At 33.1% G+C, this 17,947-nt stretch overlaps 1 protein-coding gene across 3 annotated transcripts; it reads left to right on the plus strand.

The window, feature by feature from the left end:
• The first annotated feature begins 998 nt into the window (after positions 1-998).
• On the plus strand, positions 999-14,287 carry LOC125067183 (double-strand-break repair protein rad21 homolog). Of its 3 annotated transcripts, none has more exons than XM_047675614.1 (21): positions 999-1,191; positions 3,383-3,682; positions 4,306-4,421; positions 4,708-4,891; positions 5,149-5,338; positions 6,164-6,276; positions 6,524-6,657; positions 6,739-6,841; positions 6,943-7,090; positions 7,409-7,629; positions 7,830-7,943; positions 8,016-8,106; positions 8,440-8,514; positions 9,535-9,654; positions 9,752-9,826; positions 10,016-10,177; positions 10,297-10,569; positions 10,723-10,907; positions 11,750-11,842; positions 11,927-12,100; positions 12,189-14,287. In XM_047675614.1, exons 2-21 carry the CDS (start codon positions 3,425-3,427, stop codon positions 12,312-12,314), a joined length of 2,955 nt encoding a protein of 984 aa, XP_047531570.1. In that variant the 5' UTR covers positions 999-1,191; positions 3,383-3,424; the 3' UTR covers positions 12,315-14,287. The 3 variants fall into 3 exon arrangements, with proteins under 3 accessions (XP_047531570.1, XP_047531572.1, XP_047531571.1); XM_047675615.1 differs by lacking the exon at positions 999-1,191 and adding an exon at positions 3,082-3,151; XM_047675616.1 differs by lacking the exon at positions 8,440-8,514 and having other exon boundaries at positions 1,004-1,191.
• Positions 14,288-17,947: the final 3,660 nt, after the last annotated feature.

Raw genomic sequence — 17,947 nt, forward strand, 5'->3', positions numbered from 1 at the left:
ATTGTACGTATTTTATTATTTCCGATTTCAGTTTTTATGAATTTGAGCGCGATAAGGTGCTCTAAGTACATCAAGTTTAACAAAAACAAATATTTAATTTCCATATTTTTTTTCCTGAAATAGAACTTTATATGAGTTATATTAAATTTACTTTTTAAGTTTATATTCATTGTGCGATCAAAAATATTTTTAATTCGTTTAATGTTTTTTTTTTTCTTTTTAATTAACAAAATTTTCTTTTAAATTGGCGCGCTGGTGGATAAAATCAAGTTTTTATTATAAAGTAAGAATTAAGCTAAAAATTGTGATAAAAAAATATTTCTCCCGCTTCTACTTGTTAAGGACTATTGCAAAATTAATGTTACGTGACATAGCTATGATCTTTATAGCACCTGTTTTTTAGAAGAAACATTTCATGATCTTTTAGTGAACCATAAAAGATAATTTTATTTCCTCAATAATCTCTCCTACGTCGTGATGAAATTATTCAATTATTGATTTTCTCTGACCTCCCCTCGCAGCAAACAGCTCATGCGTGTATCACGGCTGGATCTATAACTATAAATATTTTAAAGGGGTTTCGACGAGAAGGGGAGCGAAAATTTGCAGCTAGTGGCATATTCGCTTTAAAATTCATAGTACATTGACGTATATAATAGATATTACTATTGATATAGAATATCTCCAAAACTAAAATAAATGACTATAAAAGACCTTGTTTATATAAAAAATATATCGCGTATTAATAGAGTTTTTTTAAATAATGAGTTACTTCTTATAAGGGGAAGGCAATTAAGAACATTTTTTCAAACATTCTTACTATATTACAAATATAAAAAGAAAAATTCATAAAGAAACTATAATACCAAACTTAAGGGGCATATAGATCCACATCTAAAATTAGTTCCATTGGTCGTAACTGCGCAAGTCCTAGTAAGTGAAAATGGCGAGAACAAATTTGCGCTGGTGCTTTAAAGAAAATATCAAAGACAATTTTTAAACAATTTACGATTTACTGGCATGAAATTACGAATCTATTGGTGTTTTTGTACTCTTTGCTGAAATTGTTTGTGTTAATATACAGGAAAACATTTTAGTTACATATGCAAGTGCTAAGGACATTGTATTGATTTTTTAAAAGAGCGTCCCTTGTGTAAAATGTGGGATATTGTAGATCACACGACATGCACAGTAAGTATATAAATATATAATTGACGAAAATAATGTCTAAAAAAACAAAACTAAATTCGTTTAAATAGAATATATAATGTTTGCTCATATTAACATTTAACATAATAGGATGCGGTGTATTGTACCCTTATTATGATATACACAATTATATCAATTATAAATATATACGAAAATGGATGTAAGATTATAACTTATTTTTTTTTACAATACTCATTGATTTGTGTTCTAAGAAATTATTTAGTCTTATAAAGAGCATACCATTGACTTCTAATGAAGTAACGAGGTAATATAGTTAAGGTCATCATCATGTTAAAATTTGTATTGTCATAAAAAACTAAAACGAACTATAAACTGCGATATATCACTTTTAGGCATTTTGAAGTCGGGTGATATAATTATATCCTATTCAAACCACAAAAACAGTTAGGACCATTAAACAACATTTGACATCGAATTGACGCGATATCATTGGTCGAGCGCTTGAATAATCTATGATATTCATTAAGGATTCGGAAAAGGCTTTTGAATTTTCGCGGAGTTGTTAACTTGGAAATAAAATTAAAGTGGATCTAAATAGTAAATCTAAGATTTGCTTATAGCTATTAACATTATATTTATCTTTCTTTGAATAGAATAGACAACATGTAGTATTTCCACCGTTGGTTATTAATAATAGCGTATGTCATTTATACTATTCCTTTTTCTTGGGTAATTTCAGTGCTGACTATTATCGGTGTCCTATTCCTTAAAATTATTTGTGGATCGTTGCCACTAAACATCCTATTCTGAAGAAGAAATAACCTGTATTCAGTTAATATTTGTCCTATTACCAAGCTAACCAAGCTTGCATTCTAAGATCAAACTTAGACACGGTCTCCCATTATCTAGAAGAGAACCAGTTCATAAGGAACCGGTTTAATGGTAAGAAGTATTTCTAGACTGCAGTAAATGTTGGGGTCCTTCAGGGGTCTAATCTTAGTAGATTTTTTTTTTTAATTTACAAAACGTACTTGTTATATCTGGTAATTTTTTAACCAAGAGATTTTGACTTTTCTGATGACAGTTCCTTAAATTTTTAAGTAAAGAGACGTCAGGTTATACATGACGATGATTAAAATGCTCTCTTTCACATTGGCATTACCTGATCTTAGCTGTTACTACAATGATATGCGATGTTTTTTGTAGGACTGTGCGAACATTTCTTGTGTAGAAATAGAGCAAAATAACATAAAATCTCAATAACGCCTTTGTTTAATTAAATAACTACCACGCACTTGTTTGCGCGTTTATTACATAACCCCTTTTCAGATAGCGCCGAAATACAAAAATATTCTACTTAGTACCAACTAATAGTATTCGATCCTTGAGGTTAATATTTCAAAATACGAAACCGACGACAATTTTGACGGAATCGTATTTCGAGAATTGTTTCGAAACCAAACCTAATTCTCGTTGAAGAATCTTATAAGGTTAAAAATTTAAGCACACGACAGAAAAAAATATTCAATTTATTTGGATAATAATTAGAATTGTCAATAAAATGCTATAAGATTAGAGGCTAATTAATATAGTATAGTCATAATCATTTTTTAAATTTAGATTGTTATGCTGAGTGGAAGTAAAATCATGCAGCCTCATGGAAAATATCGTAAAATCAATCAATGGAAAATATATTGTCTGTGATTACTTGAGAAATTCAAAAATAAAATTTATCTTTTGAAATATATGTAAAATAAAATATTACAAAAAAATAATAATGATTAAACAGGTTTATAAATAACTAAGCAGTTTACTAAATTTCTTAAGCAAAAATATAGCATCCAAAACTACTCATGTTTCTGAACGATTTATTTCCATAAATTTACAAGAAAATTGAGGGCCCAGCGCCATCTTGAAAGCGTAATTGTTGTCATGTTTACGTTGTATGTGGAATCTGGAATATTAATTTCTAATAAAATAGGTGTGAAACGGTTTAATTATGTTTTGAAATTTTAGTTAAATAAATGATATTCGCTGTCTTAATAAAAACAAAGATTTTTTTAACCATTTTCTATGTTAATTAAATGAAAAGTAGAATAGGCGCCAAATTGACGAATGATTAGTGTCGTTAGTTTAATGTTTGACCATTTGTTTCGATTATTACTATTATTGCTATATAAAAGTGTATTTGTGAATAAATCTTTATTTTCAGAACAAATTTGATGTAACTGATCAGATTAAGTAAGTTAGCACAATGTTCTACGCACATTTTGTGCTGGCCAAAAAGGGCCCTTTGGCCAAAATTTGGTTGGCAGCTCATTGGGATAAAAAACTGACAAAAGCTCATGTATTTGAAACGAATATTGAAAAATCAGTTGATGGAATACTAAAGCCTAAAGTGAAGATGGCTTTAAGAACATCTGGTCATCTACTTCTGGGTGTGGTGAGAATATACTCAAGAAAGGCTAAATATCTTCTGCAAGATTGTAATGAAGCCTTTGTTAAAATCAAGGTATGTTTACTAATAGAAATACATGTATTTAACACAGCCTGGTTCCCAGACACTAAAAATATTATACAAAAAGTCATTATTTTTTGTTTTCTTATTCCAATTCAATTTCAACCAAAGGTTGTTTATACAAAGGGGTGAAAACACTATCAAACGTAGACAATAATTTTATACTCTGTGTTTTTAAAATAGTATATTTTATATTAGGGATGTGATGGAACTATACAACAGAATGTAACAGTCCAAAAAAAAATTAATCAATGTTTAATGATTTTGGTACTTATTATCCGAAAACATAACTGAATTTGATAAAATAATAAAAAATACAATTTAAAAAGTCAAATTATTACCTTATAATAATCACACTTACATTTCTAAATAATGTAATATTTGTATCAGAAACTTTCCGAAACAATTAGATAATCCAAATTTATTTTGTAACCAGTAAAATATTATCCATAAATCTGATTATTCTGATCCAAAATTACATATCCATGACATATATAGGCCTGTTTTATACAATAAAAAAAATATTTAGCATCAATTTTTTTATGTAATGTATTGCATACATGAAGTAGCTAACTATACATAAAATGAAAAATGTTTACATTTTTGAGTCCTTTTAGATGGCTTTCAGGCCTGGTATGGTTGATTTGCCAGAAGAACATAGAGAAGCAGCAATGAATGCTATAACTTTGCCGGAAGTCTTTCATGACTTTGATACTGCAATGCCAGAGCTAAAGTAAGTGTTATACCATTTTGATTGATATTTACACAATGCTACAATCTCGAAAGAAATATGTTAATTCTTTTTAAATTCATTCATCAGATATTCTACTGTTAAATAGCAATATATTAAGTATTGCTGTTAACTAGTAGTTGTATTGTTGTATTCTGGTTTGAAGGGTTAGTGAGCCAGTGTAACTTCAGGCATAAGGGACATAGCATCTATGTTGGCGAAATGGCCATTTGCCCTATTTATTGTAAAAAAGAAATATATTTTTTTTATAACTCATAATTTTCTACAGTGAGGTTGATATTGAAGCTCAGTTTTCCCTAAATCAATCAAGAGCTGAGGAAATAACAATGCGTGAAGATTATGGCTCCTTGAATATGGTTACACATGATGATGGATTTGGTGACATGGGATTTGATACAGACAACCCAGACATAATGAGAGAAGCTATTGGAAATGATGGAGGACTAGAACAGGTTCATAATTAATACATAATAGTAATATTTTATGAATATAATGTTTTATCTTAAAAAGATTATACTAGTATATTGTTTATAGAATTATGACAGAAGTTTGCTATAGAATTTTGATGGTAAAATTGAATAAAAATGAGTATGGAAGACAAATGGGTCAAACCATGCCAGCAAAATCTTTATCAAATTATGTTTAAAGTTTGACTGAATGGACTTATTTTAAGATTATTTTGTTTTTTATCATTTACTTATGTTTTTAGAGTAACCTACTGTTTGCTGATGGATCGTCATTGGAGCTGGCAGGAAAAGATGCTGGAGTGGCCAGTACTAGTGCTGCAGGAGTTCCTACTCTAGCCGCACCCTCACATGAACCAAGAATGGAGGCTGCTCCACATGGACCTATGGACGATGGCTTTGGAGGAACTATTGGCGATGTTGCGGATTTTGGACGTAAGTAGTTTTTGATTATTATTTTTGTTGATTGATTTGATTATTAATTCATATACTCGTTAAGAATACCATATTTTAAGTTAATTATATATTATACGGAGTTATTTCTCCGTAATTTGAAACTTAGCCTTAACCCAATGCCACATTAGGTAAAAATAGGTCCATGATTATATACAGATACACTGATTTCCAATTTTTTTTACTTAGCAGTAGTATAGCTTATGAAAATCATTGATTTTATAATGATTGGTGTATTGATTATGATGATCATTTATTGCCTTAACAATTACAACAGATAATTTTAAAGAAAGCAAGCAAGCTTCCTAAATAGAGCTGTTAATTTTTTTGGGAAACTGTTCTCCATGATTAAGATAGATATATATTAGAACTAGTCACCCGCGGCTTCGCTCGCGTTGTAGGGGTTAGTTGTCATGTGTTGGTTAAAAAAGAAGTCTATGTCCTTCCTTGGAGTTCAGTTTCCTTCATACGAAATTTCATCAAATTCGGTTGACTGGTTTGGTAGTGGAAGAGCGACAGACAGACAGACAGAGTTACTTTCACACTTTTAATATTATAGTATAGATAGACGAATTCGAAATAATAATTATTTACATATGTGATTTAGATTTCAACAGTAATTTGACAAATTATTCATTGGTCTTTGAAATTAATGATTTTGACTATAAGTTATTTAGATTAGATTTTAATTCGTTTCCATTCGAATTATTTCAAAACTAACATGAAAAAGATTATACCATACTTTTTTACAATAATATATTTCATTTTATTTAATTATAGTTAAGTTTATTTTTGTAATGTTAATAGATGCCGGAGGTCTATTCGAGGGTGACCTCTTCGGCGACGTGACTGCCGGTAGTTCGGCCGGGGGTGCCGGTACCGGCCTACCGGGAACTTCCACTCAGCCTCAGTCTTTGCAGGTACCTAACAAGTTGTTCAATCCAAATATCTATAACGATATTCCTCTGACCGATGATTGGAGTGAAAACAAAATATTTAGTATTGACACTTAACTATATCGATTCCATTTATAAAAAAAGGTTGCACCAATTAATTTTGTTTATAAAAAATGTTAAAATTTCTTGATTTCGAAAATATGGATATCGTTTTTAACAGAGTTATAAATAATGTTGAATCGAATATAAAAGCGATGCGCGTTCACGGCAGGCGGAGATCGAGGCGGCCGGCGGCAGCGCGCGCGAGCCCGACGCGGCGCCCGACGCCGACCCCGAGTCGGACGACGAGATGCCGCACTACGACGCGCCGCCCTCGCCCGCCTCGCCGCCCTCGCCCGCGCACAGGTACGCACGCACGTGACGCGGTTATATCTTATTCATCTTCGTGTATTTTATATTCTTAAACATTTGACACTCCGGTCTCAGCTGGGGAGGATCACCTCCACATGAAAGTGAAACTCCGAGGTCGGATGACGCCGGCCTCATGCCACCGCCTGCTGCCCCGAGACCTCCGTCTACTAGACCGATGGTGAGTTGTATAAATGAATTGATATTATTGAGCAGACACATAATCGCTGACCCGTTGAATAATAATTTTCATTATTACATGATAAAGTTTTTCTCAAATAGGAAGTGGATTGCGTTGATACTGTAGTGGAGGAACCACCAATAGTAGAAGCTCCCGCCACCCCTGCCCCCGCAATAGATTCCACAACTTTACTGCAAAATGATGAGGAGTCATTCGCTCTGGCACCTGTTGATGCTACTGTTCTTAAAGGTATTCAAAATAACAAAACACAAAAATTAATAAATTTACTTTGACACTAATGTATTTTCAACCAACATCTGTTTATTTATTCTATTTGGATAACAAAAGTAAGAATTATTCATATTATTGTAGCTTCACTTAATAAAGTTTAGTAAAATGATGATTCAAAAGTGTTTACAAGTCTATTTGTATAACATATAATTTGATTTTGATTAGCCCTTTAAACATATGACCATAGAATTTATTGTCATACTTAATTTTTTATAAAACATGATTTTTATGTAATAATGATAGAAAAACCTAAAATGTAATATTTCATTTCTTTAGGAATTACAAAAGCTAAGCGAAAGCGTAAACTGATCGTTGACGAAGTTAAAAATATATCTGGTGAGGAAATGAAGAATCAGCTGAGCAACACATCAGACATTGTCACCACATTAGATTTGGCGCCGCCTACCAGGCGACTCATGCACTGGAAGGAGACCGGGGGTGTAGAGAAATTGTTCACTCTGCCTGCCAGGCCCATACCTTCTAGAGTATTATTCAAGGTAAATTTATTTTTATCATCGTTTTCGAAGAAACTGGATCACCCAGTTCCTAAACTAGGGAAGGCAGGGTAATACGTGTTGGATTTGTTGTTAACACAAAAAACCAAAAAGTATACTCGTAATAGAACTCGAGAGTGAGACTAATCTAAGAAAGCGTTTCGATCAAACGAGAAGGCTCAAGCTCGATCCCATGTGTGCAGAAATACCAGCGCAACATGACGCTGCGCACGGACGCGGACGACGGCGAGGCGCGCTCGCCCGACCCCGAGCCGCCCGTCGCGCGCCGCGCCGCGCGCAAGCGCCGCCACGAGGAGGTGAGCCGCGCCGCGCTCCGCCGGCTGCTCTCCGCCAAGCACTGATTGTTCATGATTGTTATCATTTTGCAGACTATCCAACCGCCGGAAACTCCGGCGCCCACCCCTCAGCAGGACCTGGAACCGCCCACTCCTATACCGCAGGAGTATGAACCTTCAGTCGGTGAGTCGCCGACGAGCGTACTTCGTTTTCGTTTATTGTTTCGTTTTCCACTAATCGATCTAATTCAATTTTATATTATCTCAAAATAATGTCCAAAGATGAATAATATTAATTGGAACCTTCGCTTAGTAATTGGTGCGTCTGTAACTTTACTTCTTGCTTTGCCACGTCCGACTAAAACTTTCATTCCTCTATGCTTTGTATTAACTCGTGTATGAAAAATGAGCTTCCGATACATTAGCGCGTTAGTGCGCAAAGCAAAGTTACGGCAGAATCGTAACGGTCGGTAAGCTCACGTTTCGTACGCGCGGTGCTAACGTGGTGTGGTGGTAGAGTCGGAGCGCGAGCGCGAGGCGCCGCCCTACGCCTCGCCGCGCCACGACGACGTGGAGCCGCCCAGCACGCCAGGTACTAACCCGCACTACTCACTGCTCACTGCTCACTGCTCACTACTCACTACTCACTACTCACTCACTCGAAACACAATATTGTATATGCAATTAATTACTATGTAAATACTAGCAAATATGACAATAAATTGTATTTTTAGCCTAATACACAGTTAACTAAAACAATGTATGAAACTTGTTTTATGAAATTATAATAATTACAAATCATCAAAAGTCATCAAATATTTTTCATTCAATTTTTCTGGGTCTTTTAGAGAATATGTCGTTATACATGTATTGTTGCTTTATTATGAGTTTTTCTGTGCCTCATATATAAACTTCCTGGGTAAACATTAACAAATAATATATTGCCATAAAATCATATATAATATCACAAAAATCATCATACTTCTATTCATGGAATATTGTATTTGCTATTACACAATATTAATAAATTTAAAATCTTAAATTCCAAAGGATTATCGAAAAAAATAATGTTTCTAATTTTTGCCTAATATCAAAGTTAAACGAAATCCACATAATATGTATGATATAATTCAAGTATTTTGGTATTTTTATCAAGTAAAACGAATCAAACAACGTTTATGATGGCTATCTTCAAATATACAAAATTCACAATAGGAAACACGATTAATGATTTTTTTCGCAAGTTAACGCGTTTTCAGGTATCACAATTTATTGATGGGAAAAGTTTGGATTATCTTTATAACGGCATGCAAACTATAATTCCAACATTGATTCCAAGAATTACTAACAAAAAAAAAATAAGGTGAAAAATATGGGTTAACATATTGTATAATACATGACTGTATGTATTATACATAGAGGCGAATTTTAACTTTTGTAGTCGAAAAAAACAGGATTTTCTTTTCATCTTTGTTCTTTAATTTAAAAGTTATACATATATTATATACTATTAGTAAAACTAACTATTTAAATGTGGAATTTATTTTTGGTCGAAATTACTATAATTTATTTGGTAAGTTGTGAAAACTAAAAGAATCAATCGATTTTAAAGGTATGCTGAGTTCTCTTGGGGCACCTCTCACACCTGGTGTACTCGGACCTCTGACTCCGGGTACATTACTTCAAGGCGGACTCACACCCGGTAGTTTACAACATGGGTCCATGACACCAGGTAAAATTGCTGTGACTATTTTTTTTTACACTTCTTATGTATAACTATGTTAAAAGAGTGCAAATGCAATGAAATAAATTATTTATTTCTTGTTCAGGTGGATTAACTCCTGCTGGACTTCAACACGGTGACCAACAAGTAGATTTAGGATTATCGGGTGCTTTGCATGGAGGTTAGTATCAAATAGTTCATCAATCAAATAGAGTAATTTAGTTGGGTTTACTCAGAACAAACATATATATATACCAAAATCAACAAAAACACTTTAATTTGAATACAATGGCTTGCTAAGCTGACTTATATATAATTGAAATTACAACCATACAATTGTTAATTATGACAAAAAAAAAAAAATGTTTAGGTATGACCCCAGGTGGCATGACTCCAGGAGGTATGACGCCGGGTGGTATGACGCCAGGTGGAATGACGCCAGGCAGAATGACTCCAGGTGGTATGACACCTGGTCTGGGTTTAGACGGTGGTATGACGCCCGCAGGTCTGCATCATGGAACCATGACGCCAGGTATACAACATTTTTCACGTACTAGTATATTTTCAGATATTTATTTATGTTTAAATGATACGAATCCTATTATTTTTTTCTGTACAATTAAATAAAAAAAGTTGACTGCATTTGTCTAGGAGGACTAGATCACGGTGGTATGACACCGGCGGGGCTTCAGCACGGAGGAATGACTCCAGCAGGATTGCAGCACGGAGGCATGACTCCCGCGGGACTGCAGCACGGTGGCATGACTCCCGCTGGTCTGCAGCACGGTGGTATGACTCCCGCTGGCCTGCAACACGGTGGCATGACTCCAGCCGGCCTGCAGCACGGTGGCATGACGCCTGCGGGACTTCAGCACGGAGGCCTCACGCCGGCCGGTCTACAACACGGTGGCATGACGCCCTCGGGTAAGTAACCAAGTCGGTTAATGAACCGAGTTTAACATATATGGATTCTATTTGATATTATCTTTGCCTTATCAGTTTTTAGAAAAAAAAATATGCACATCCTCATCGACCAAGAGTATTCGACGGTAATAACATGATCATGACGTTCGGCAGGCCTGCAGCACGGCGCGCTGCTGTCGCACGGCATGGAGCTGCCCATGATGCCGCAGATGGGCGGCGAGCACCCGCTGCTGCAGTCCGTGACGCCGCACGCGCACCACGCGCACCCCGCGCACCACGACCTGCACACGGGGCCCATGGAGCCGCTGCCGCTGCCGCTCGACCACGCGGACTACCAGGTGCGGGCCGATTTGTTTGTTTGGATGCTTGCGTACACTACTAATCGTATGAAACGATAGATGTCACACAAAAATACATAATAAAGCTTTTTTTTTTAATTAGTTTACTGACCATAATTAGAATGAGCTTTTAACATTAGCTAAAATATGACTCTACTCAATACTAGCCATGTTTTGTATATTTTCGTTTTTATCGTTTGGTTTTGTCGACTTTGAGGAGAAAGAAAAAGCAAGCTAATTTCCATTTCACAATATGCATTAATATTTTCCATGATATACAAAATTTGTTAAAAAAAAAACAAATAAAAATCTAAATTATTTATAATACCTATTGTTTTGATAATATATATATCTCAATACTTATTAAAAACTAAATTTTGTATTTACGGTGTGCGTTTCGCGGTACTAACAAATACTAACCCAAGTGCCTATAGTGAGTGCCTAATCTTCACCGTTCAGACTTTATAATCTCCATGTTACACAAACATAGGATTGGATTTTCTATGTTTGTAAACATTGAAACATATAAGTTACCACAACATGATCGACACTATAAATCATGAAGATATCACTAGATGCGGTAAGATCATTGATAGTTTAGTAGTATAGTTTTTGTAGAAACAGTTGTTTATTTTTGCTTAATTTGTATGTTCATCAATGATTTTTTATTGCATTGCGATTGTTTTTTATGTAGACGTAATCGCAAACGCGGGTTAGATTACAAAATCCATTAATTTTTTTTTAAATGTGTTTCTGACGAACCGCATGGCGATTTTCTATAATTATTCTATACATCTCGAAATAGAATCTTCAATGACCAAGTTTGCATCAATTTATTCCAGAACGGCATGCAAATGACGAACCTGGGCTACGACGAGCAGCACGGCCAACACAGCCCTCAACACGACTACGACCTACCGCTGAGCGTCGAAAACGTAAGTAGAACGGCGGATGCGCCAGGGGACCACCCGAGCCATCGGGCCGACTATATATATCGACTAATGAACACCGGCCGACAGGCGGAGGAGGGCGAGCGCGAGACGCGCGAGGCGGGCGAGACGGAGGAGCAGTTCGAGGAGCGCGTGCTGAACCGGCGCGCGGCGCAGCTGTTCGCGGCGCTGCGCGGCAAGCTGGCGGCGCAGCTGGCGCTGGCCTTCGCCGACCTGGCGCCGCCGCACAACAACCGCAAGCAGGTGCCGCCCGCATGCCCGTCGCTGTGCTCTTTGTACTTTTTGTTTTACGTCTTCTATATTTGGATTTTTTTTTGTTATATCCCCGTAGGTGGCGCAAAAATTCTACAGTTTGCTTGTTCTCAAGAAGCATCAGATGCTAAAACTAGAGCAGCACGAGACTTACGGACCTATAACTATAACGAAGGGTGCACAGTTCGAAACGGAGGCGATTTAATTAAGATAGTTTTTATATATACGAGACGGAAAAAAATATCAGTTAGATATAAAAAGGGTATTTTTAATATAATTGGTGACTCTTCGCGGTTAGTTCCCTTTGGAGTAGATTGAGCCAAAAATGTTATGTGTAAGTGAGGCCGATTCGAATTCATAGAAACCAATTTTGGACCAAAATAATATATTACATGCGAGCTGATCTAAAAATCGGAAGGCATTAAAATTTACGTGAAAAAAAAATGTACATATAAATTAAAAAAAATTAAACAACTCCTCTTGGCATGGATGTATAAAAACATATACAATAAAAAAAATTCTATTAATCATCGAAATATAATAAGTATTAATCTACCCGAAAAATGCCGTGCTATCCAAAATAACCGCATAAATACTTTTTATATTTTCGTTCATCTCGAACGCAGCCCGGGTGTAGTTTGTTGTCTTTTAAAAACCGAACATACAGCAATTGCAATTATATTTTTATCAGTACTCTTTACTTATTATATTTCAATGATTATATATAATATGCTTTTTAAGTTTGATGTTGCATGTCTATCTGTCATTTCAGTAAAAAATATGTATTACAAACACTTTTCTTAAGTTAGCTGCAAAATTATGTGTGTGTGTGTTATTTTATTCTTTATTTTACGTATTTATACAATTTTGAATTTAATGTGGTTAAGTATTAAAAGGGGATTTGAATTTACATTTAGGGCAGTTTCTATGGACTCGATCGCTTGAAGAGTGCAGTGTTTATTGCAGTCCGTTGATAATGTGTAGAGAATGCCTTAAGTTGTTTTGCTGTAGTTATAAGTAAGATTATTGTATGTTTAAATTGTTTATAGCTTCCCCTCAACATATTGATATATTGTTAAATCATAAAGTAAATAAAGGGAGTTATCCATTGGTGAATAAATGATTGGTCATGTTTAGGAAAGAGGATAGGATCAGTGGGGTTATACAAATCTAAACAGCACAATATTCGCCACACTAGGAAGTGGTCTCCTGCAACTTATTATTAGCTATAAATATATATATATACCTTCAAATACACATCATTTTCTAGAACATTTAATTAATAATAATGTTATCGTATGATCAAAGAAACCGCCGTTGCTATCATATCAGGTGACACTGCCAATGGGTCACCCCTTCGAATGTTCTGTTCTCATTATTTCTAGGCGATAAATACGTTGTGTAACGTAAACTTCTCTTTCAAGACCCTAATCAATACACAAGATGTCGACAATGCGGTTACTGTGTGAGTGTTAATATCGGGAGTGACGACATCTTTTGTATTGTTTTGATAGATGTAAGAAGCGAGGGTAGACAATCATTAATTGCCTTAAATTTTGTTATTGTTAGAATATTTTAATGTTATAAACCATTCTGCGTGTAAATTACGTGTAACATACTTGACTTCGAAGACTTTCTAGTGATAACAGTATATTTTATTTAAACCGATCACTTTCGATTTATAGTAGAGAATGTAATAAAGAAAATTATGTACAAGTAGTCTTAAGAGGTAACTGAGAAACACCAAATAAAATCATGCAGACAATGTCTATTACAAGAAGATTTAAATATATTTACATGTTTATACAAGGTGGTTGTGTGCGTGGTGTGTGAATGGGTTTTGTACATTTCTCGAAAATCTATTAATTATCTGATTTTGCGTTTAATTGTTGCGTGTAAACAGCCCAAACTGAATGCATCTCGAATTTTTCGGTTTGTATCCATTTTGGTTTAATTCTTTGACTTGAAATTATGTAAAATTCTAAAATTGAAGCATTAAGAATGCCTGGAACTGTTTATTAAGTTAAGTTACATTTAGAAGTTTTTGTAAAAATGGATTTAAGAGAATACCTCCGTCACTACTACCAATCACACATTGTGCGGTTTGCTAATACGCACGGGGGTACTCGCTTAGATGCTTTTCAGTGAAATTATTTGCAATAAATTTGTTGATATAACGTTTTTATCTTTGATTTTAACTTTATATTACGCCTCGCTAGTCGTTCACCTCAAGAACACCTCTTCAATAAATAAATAAATAAATATATATATATATATATAACGGAAGCTTTTACTGCTTTTGTATTTGTGACTGATTTCAAACACGTAGGTCGTATAATATTGGCCATCAATCCGTCAGGCATTAATTTAACCTGATACGGATTTAGCCTTATGGTTCTCTTGTGACCTGCATAAATAAGGTACTAATATGAAATAAAAATAATTAAAAAAAATTAAACTTAATCGAAAATGATTCTAATTAGACTATAATTATGATATACAATAAGCATGTTTAAGGTGTATCTCGAACGTTCTGTAGTCCGGTCGTGAAGTAATAATAAATAATTATAATAATTTCTTACCTAAATACTAAAGCTGAGTGCTTACATGTTTTAAATATTTTCTTCTTTATACAATTTTGCTTATTTATTTTTAGATGGTTTGTAATTATAGTGTCTTTATGTCTATCCATTGATTTTTGGCAATCGAAGACTCGTTCACAAAACATGCTTACTCCAAACCTAAATTAAGTATAGATGTCCTGTTAAGATTAAATATTTAATCTGAAACAGTAGCTCACACACCGAAATAAATATTTTATTTCGGTGTATTGATCTGTCGCATTAAATATGACCCAGTCAATAAGCTATTACCATATTGGAGAATTTTCACAATCCGAAGAAATCCCATAAGATTTGGCTTACAATAATAATTGTAGACCAAACAAGTGCTTTAATAGGCGCTTATTTTTTTAATATAAACCTTATAGTTTATTTAGTACTATATAGTAAGGATAATTCCAAATTACTTGCAATGTGTGCAAAATATAAATGTTTGAATGTGTTATTTACTTGCTGAAATTTTACAAATAGACGTTTTAAAACTTCTTCGTTACAATTTTTAATTTGTCGTTAATAATGCATTTTTTTTAATAATTTAATAAAATTAATTTTAATATACCCTGTACAAGTTAGCTTGATCTTTTTGACAGATGTTAATTTTTCTGATCGACATGACTTTGGCGAACATATTATGTTCTTAGTTTAATGATTTCAAAAATTGTAAAAATATTAAAAAAAAACATACAACATAAAAGTCCCTAAAGATTCAAGCGTGATCCGAAAATTTTGAGACTTTTTATTGCTTCAAAGTAAAATTTAAATAGGAACACTGAAAATAATAGTCGTTTGTAAACTATTACATCGGTCGGACGGATGGGATGGGACACGAATAACAGACAGTAACTGTTACAAATATCGATTATAAAAAATCATTTTTAAAGATCATTGTTAAGTTATTATTACGAACGGGGGTCCTTTTGTTTGGGGTCTCGGATGGAATGTCTAAACTTTTTTTTAGTTTTTGACCCGTGTTTCTTTGGGAGAGTTGTTTACTTTCATGGTCTGAACATGTCCAAAAATAACCCTGTAATATTAAATGGGTAATTAAAATGAATATTGACTCACCGTCGTTTATTTACCCAATGTTTTATATGTCTAGACCAATAAAGAATTTCACACATAATACACCCACACCATCTCGCCACAGATAAAGTATTTTAAAACGTTATTTTTTGGACAACTAAATATTTTCTGTTTCCCATCACTAGCCCGTCTATCAAAAAAATCAAGCCAACTTGTACAGGGTATAGTAATTAATAAATTGTTATATAGTAAAAAATAGATGTATGTAATAATGTCATTCAATTATTCTAGAACTTTATTGTATTAAAATTATTATCATTAATTTGTATACTAAAGTATAAGTATTATTATACATAGATTGGATTCAATGTTTTAGTCATTAAAGCATAATGTCAATTAGTAAAATTAAATTGTCATTTATAATAATGCAAAATAAGGATATACATAATATAATTACTTTGAATTCATTTTGTTAAATTGTTTAAACATATTCTCAAAAGTTAATAAGGAGTTATTAACTTTTGAGGATATGAAAAACAGATATATATGTATGGAATTAACTCATAATTCGGCTTATTGGTTCAGTATGTTTAATGTTTGTGCGATAATTGTTAGTGTTTTTATTTTTTGCAGTTTTGACATGAAAGTATTGTGCGATTTCATGCGATTGCAATCAATTCGTACACGAGTGACCGAGAAAGTTATGACAGATCAATGTACGTAATTCTTGTTTCGCAAATAGTTTAAAAAGTGAATATACCCATAATATAATTAAGTCTACTTATTGGCTTAGGCACTGGGAAATGTAATAGTATGCTGGAAATTGGAATTCTACGTAGTAGCCGAAACCTGTATGATTATTGTACAGCAAGTGTATTCCAGACAGAAGGTGCAAATTACATCAAAGATTAAAATAATTAAAGTTTTTATTTAGTGTAGCCAACGACTTCGTATTTTGCACACAATATTTTTAAATGTTACGTGTAACAAATAATCCTTGCATGTTACTCTACCTAAGTCGATCACTTACAGTAAACTATTCACTGTACTATGCGATCGGACGTCGGTCGGGTAAGCAAAAAAATGGACAAGGAACCGGAAGAATAATCAGAATAGTCATAGTCATCAGCGTCATAGTCGTATTAATTCATTCATAATATTTATAAAAAAACAATACATTCTTGTTGATATTCAGTTGGCATATTTTTTTTTTACATTGGTAGCTTTTATTCTTATTCTTTTGCTTTTTATCAAAAGAAAATGCCTAACATATTATTTTTGTCGGATTGTGTTATTGTTGTTGATTGAAAGAAAATGAATAAAAAAAAGTAATGAATGACATAAAATATAATTTCAAAACTAACTAATGTACAATATATATTTTTAATTTATTTTCAAACTATGTTTTGTTTTAAAATTAATAGGTAATTGTTTGAGAATACCCAAAACTTAATGTTCTATATCTAATTCTATATAAGAAGAATAAATTACTATAAATCATCCGAAACGTATAATATTTAATTATGTAATTTCCTGTTTAATAAAACTGTTTCCTGTTTGGCCTTTTTGTATGCATTTTTTAATAAAAATCATTATTTAATTATATAGGGACGCACTGCTTGTTTTAGTCGTTATTAGTTAAAATGAGCAAAAAATGCCTTTACAAACTAGACAAGTTGTAAATATTAGTATGTAGTAATTACTTTCAAATATGAATATAAGTAAAGAAGTAAATTTAAATATACAATATTATGTCTATTTGTAAATACCAACTATAGTGATATAATTCGTCATGAACATATGTGGTTTCTCCTTAATTTTTTTTATATTTGTAAGATATATGTAGAAATCAAGGTATCTAAAAATTAATACATTTCATGTTACATAATTTTTATTATTTTCACTTTAATATTATAATGATGTAAAATAGGCTTAGGTTTTTAAGAATTTCGTTAAGGTATGATTTATTTATTTAATAATAGTTATGCGATAAAACTATTATCATTGTAATTATATTGTTAACAATTCTATGTAATAAAGTTATAATAATTATATTAAAATTAATATGAGTCTTGATCAGCTGCAGTTCTTTTAGAGTATATTAAATTAGTCTTTAGGCTCGAACGAAATTGTTTGGAGCTGCAAGACCGTAACTAAATTATTTTACATATAAAACCAAGGTAGTTCGAATAAG

This window comes from Vanessa atalanta, chromosome 11 (assembly GCF_905147765.1).
Source record: "Vanessa atalanta chromosome 11, ilVanAtal1.2, whole genome shotgun sequence".
In the NCBI taxonomy this organism is placed as follows: Eukaryota; Metazoa; Arthropoda; class Insecta; order Lepidoptera; family Nymphalidae; genus Vanessa; species Vanessa atalanta.

What these genes read in the sequence shown, in the direction of transcription:
- LOC125067183 (XM_047675614.1), top strand. Translation starts at nt 3,425, where the DNA reads ATGTTCTACGCACATTTTGTGCTGGCCAAAAAGGGCCCTTTGGCCAAA. An exon ending in CTCAGCCTCAGTCTTTGCAG is followed by an intron (nt 6,277 to 6,523) that starts GTACCTAACAAG and finishes CGTTCACGGCAG; the next exon opens with GCGGAGATCGAGGCGGCCGG. An exon ending in TCATGGAACCATGACGCCAG is followed by an intron (nt 10,178 to 10,296) that starts GTATACAACATT and finishes GCATTTGTCTAG; the next exon opens with GAGGACTAGATCACGGTGGT.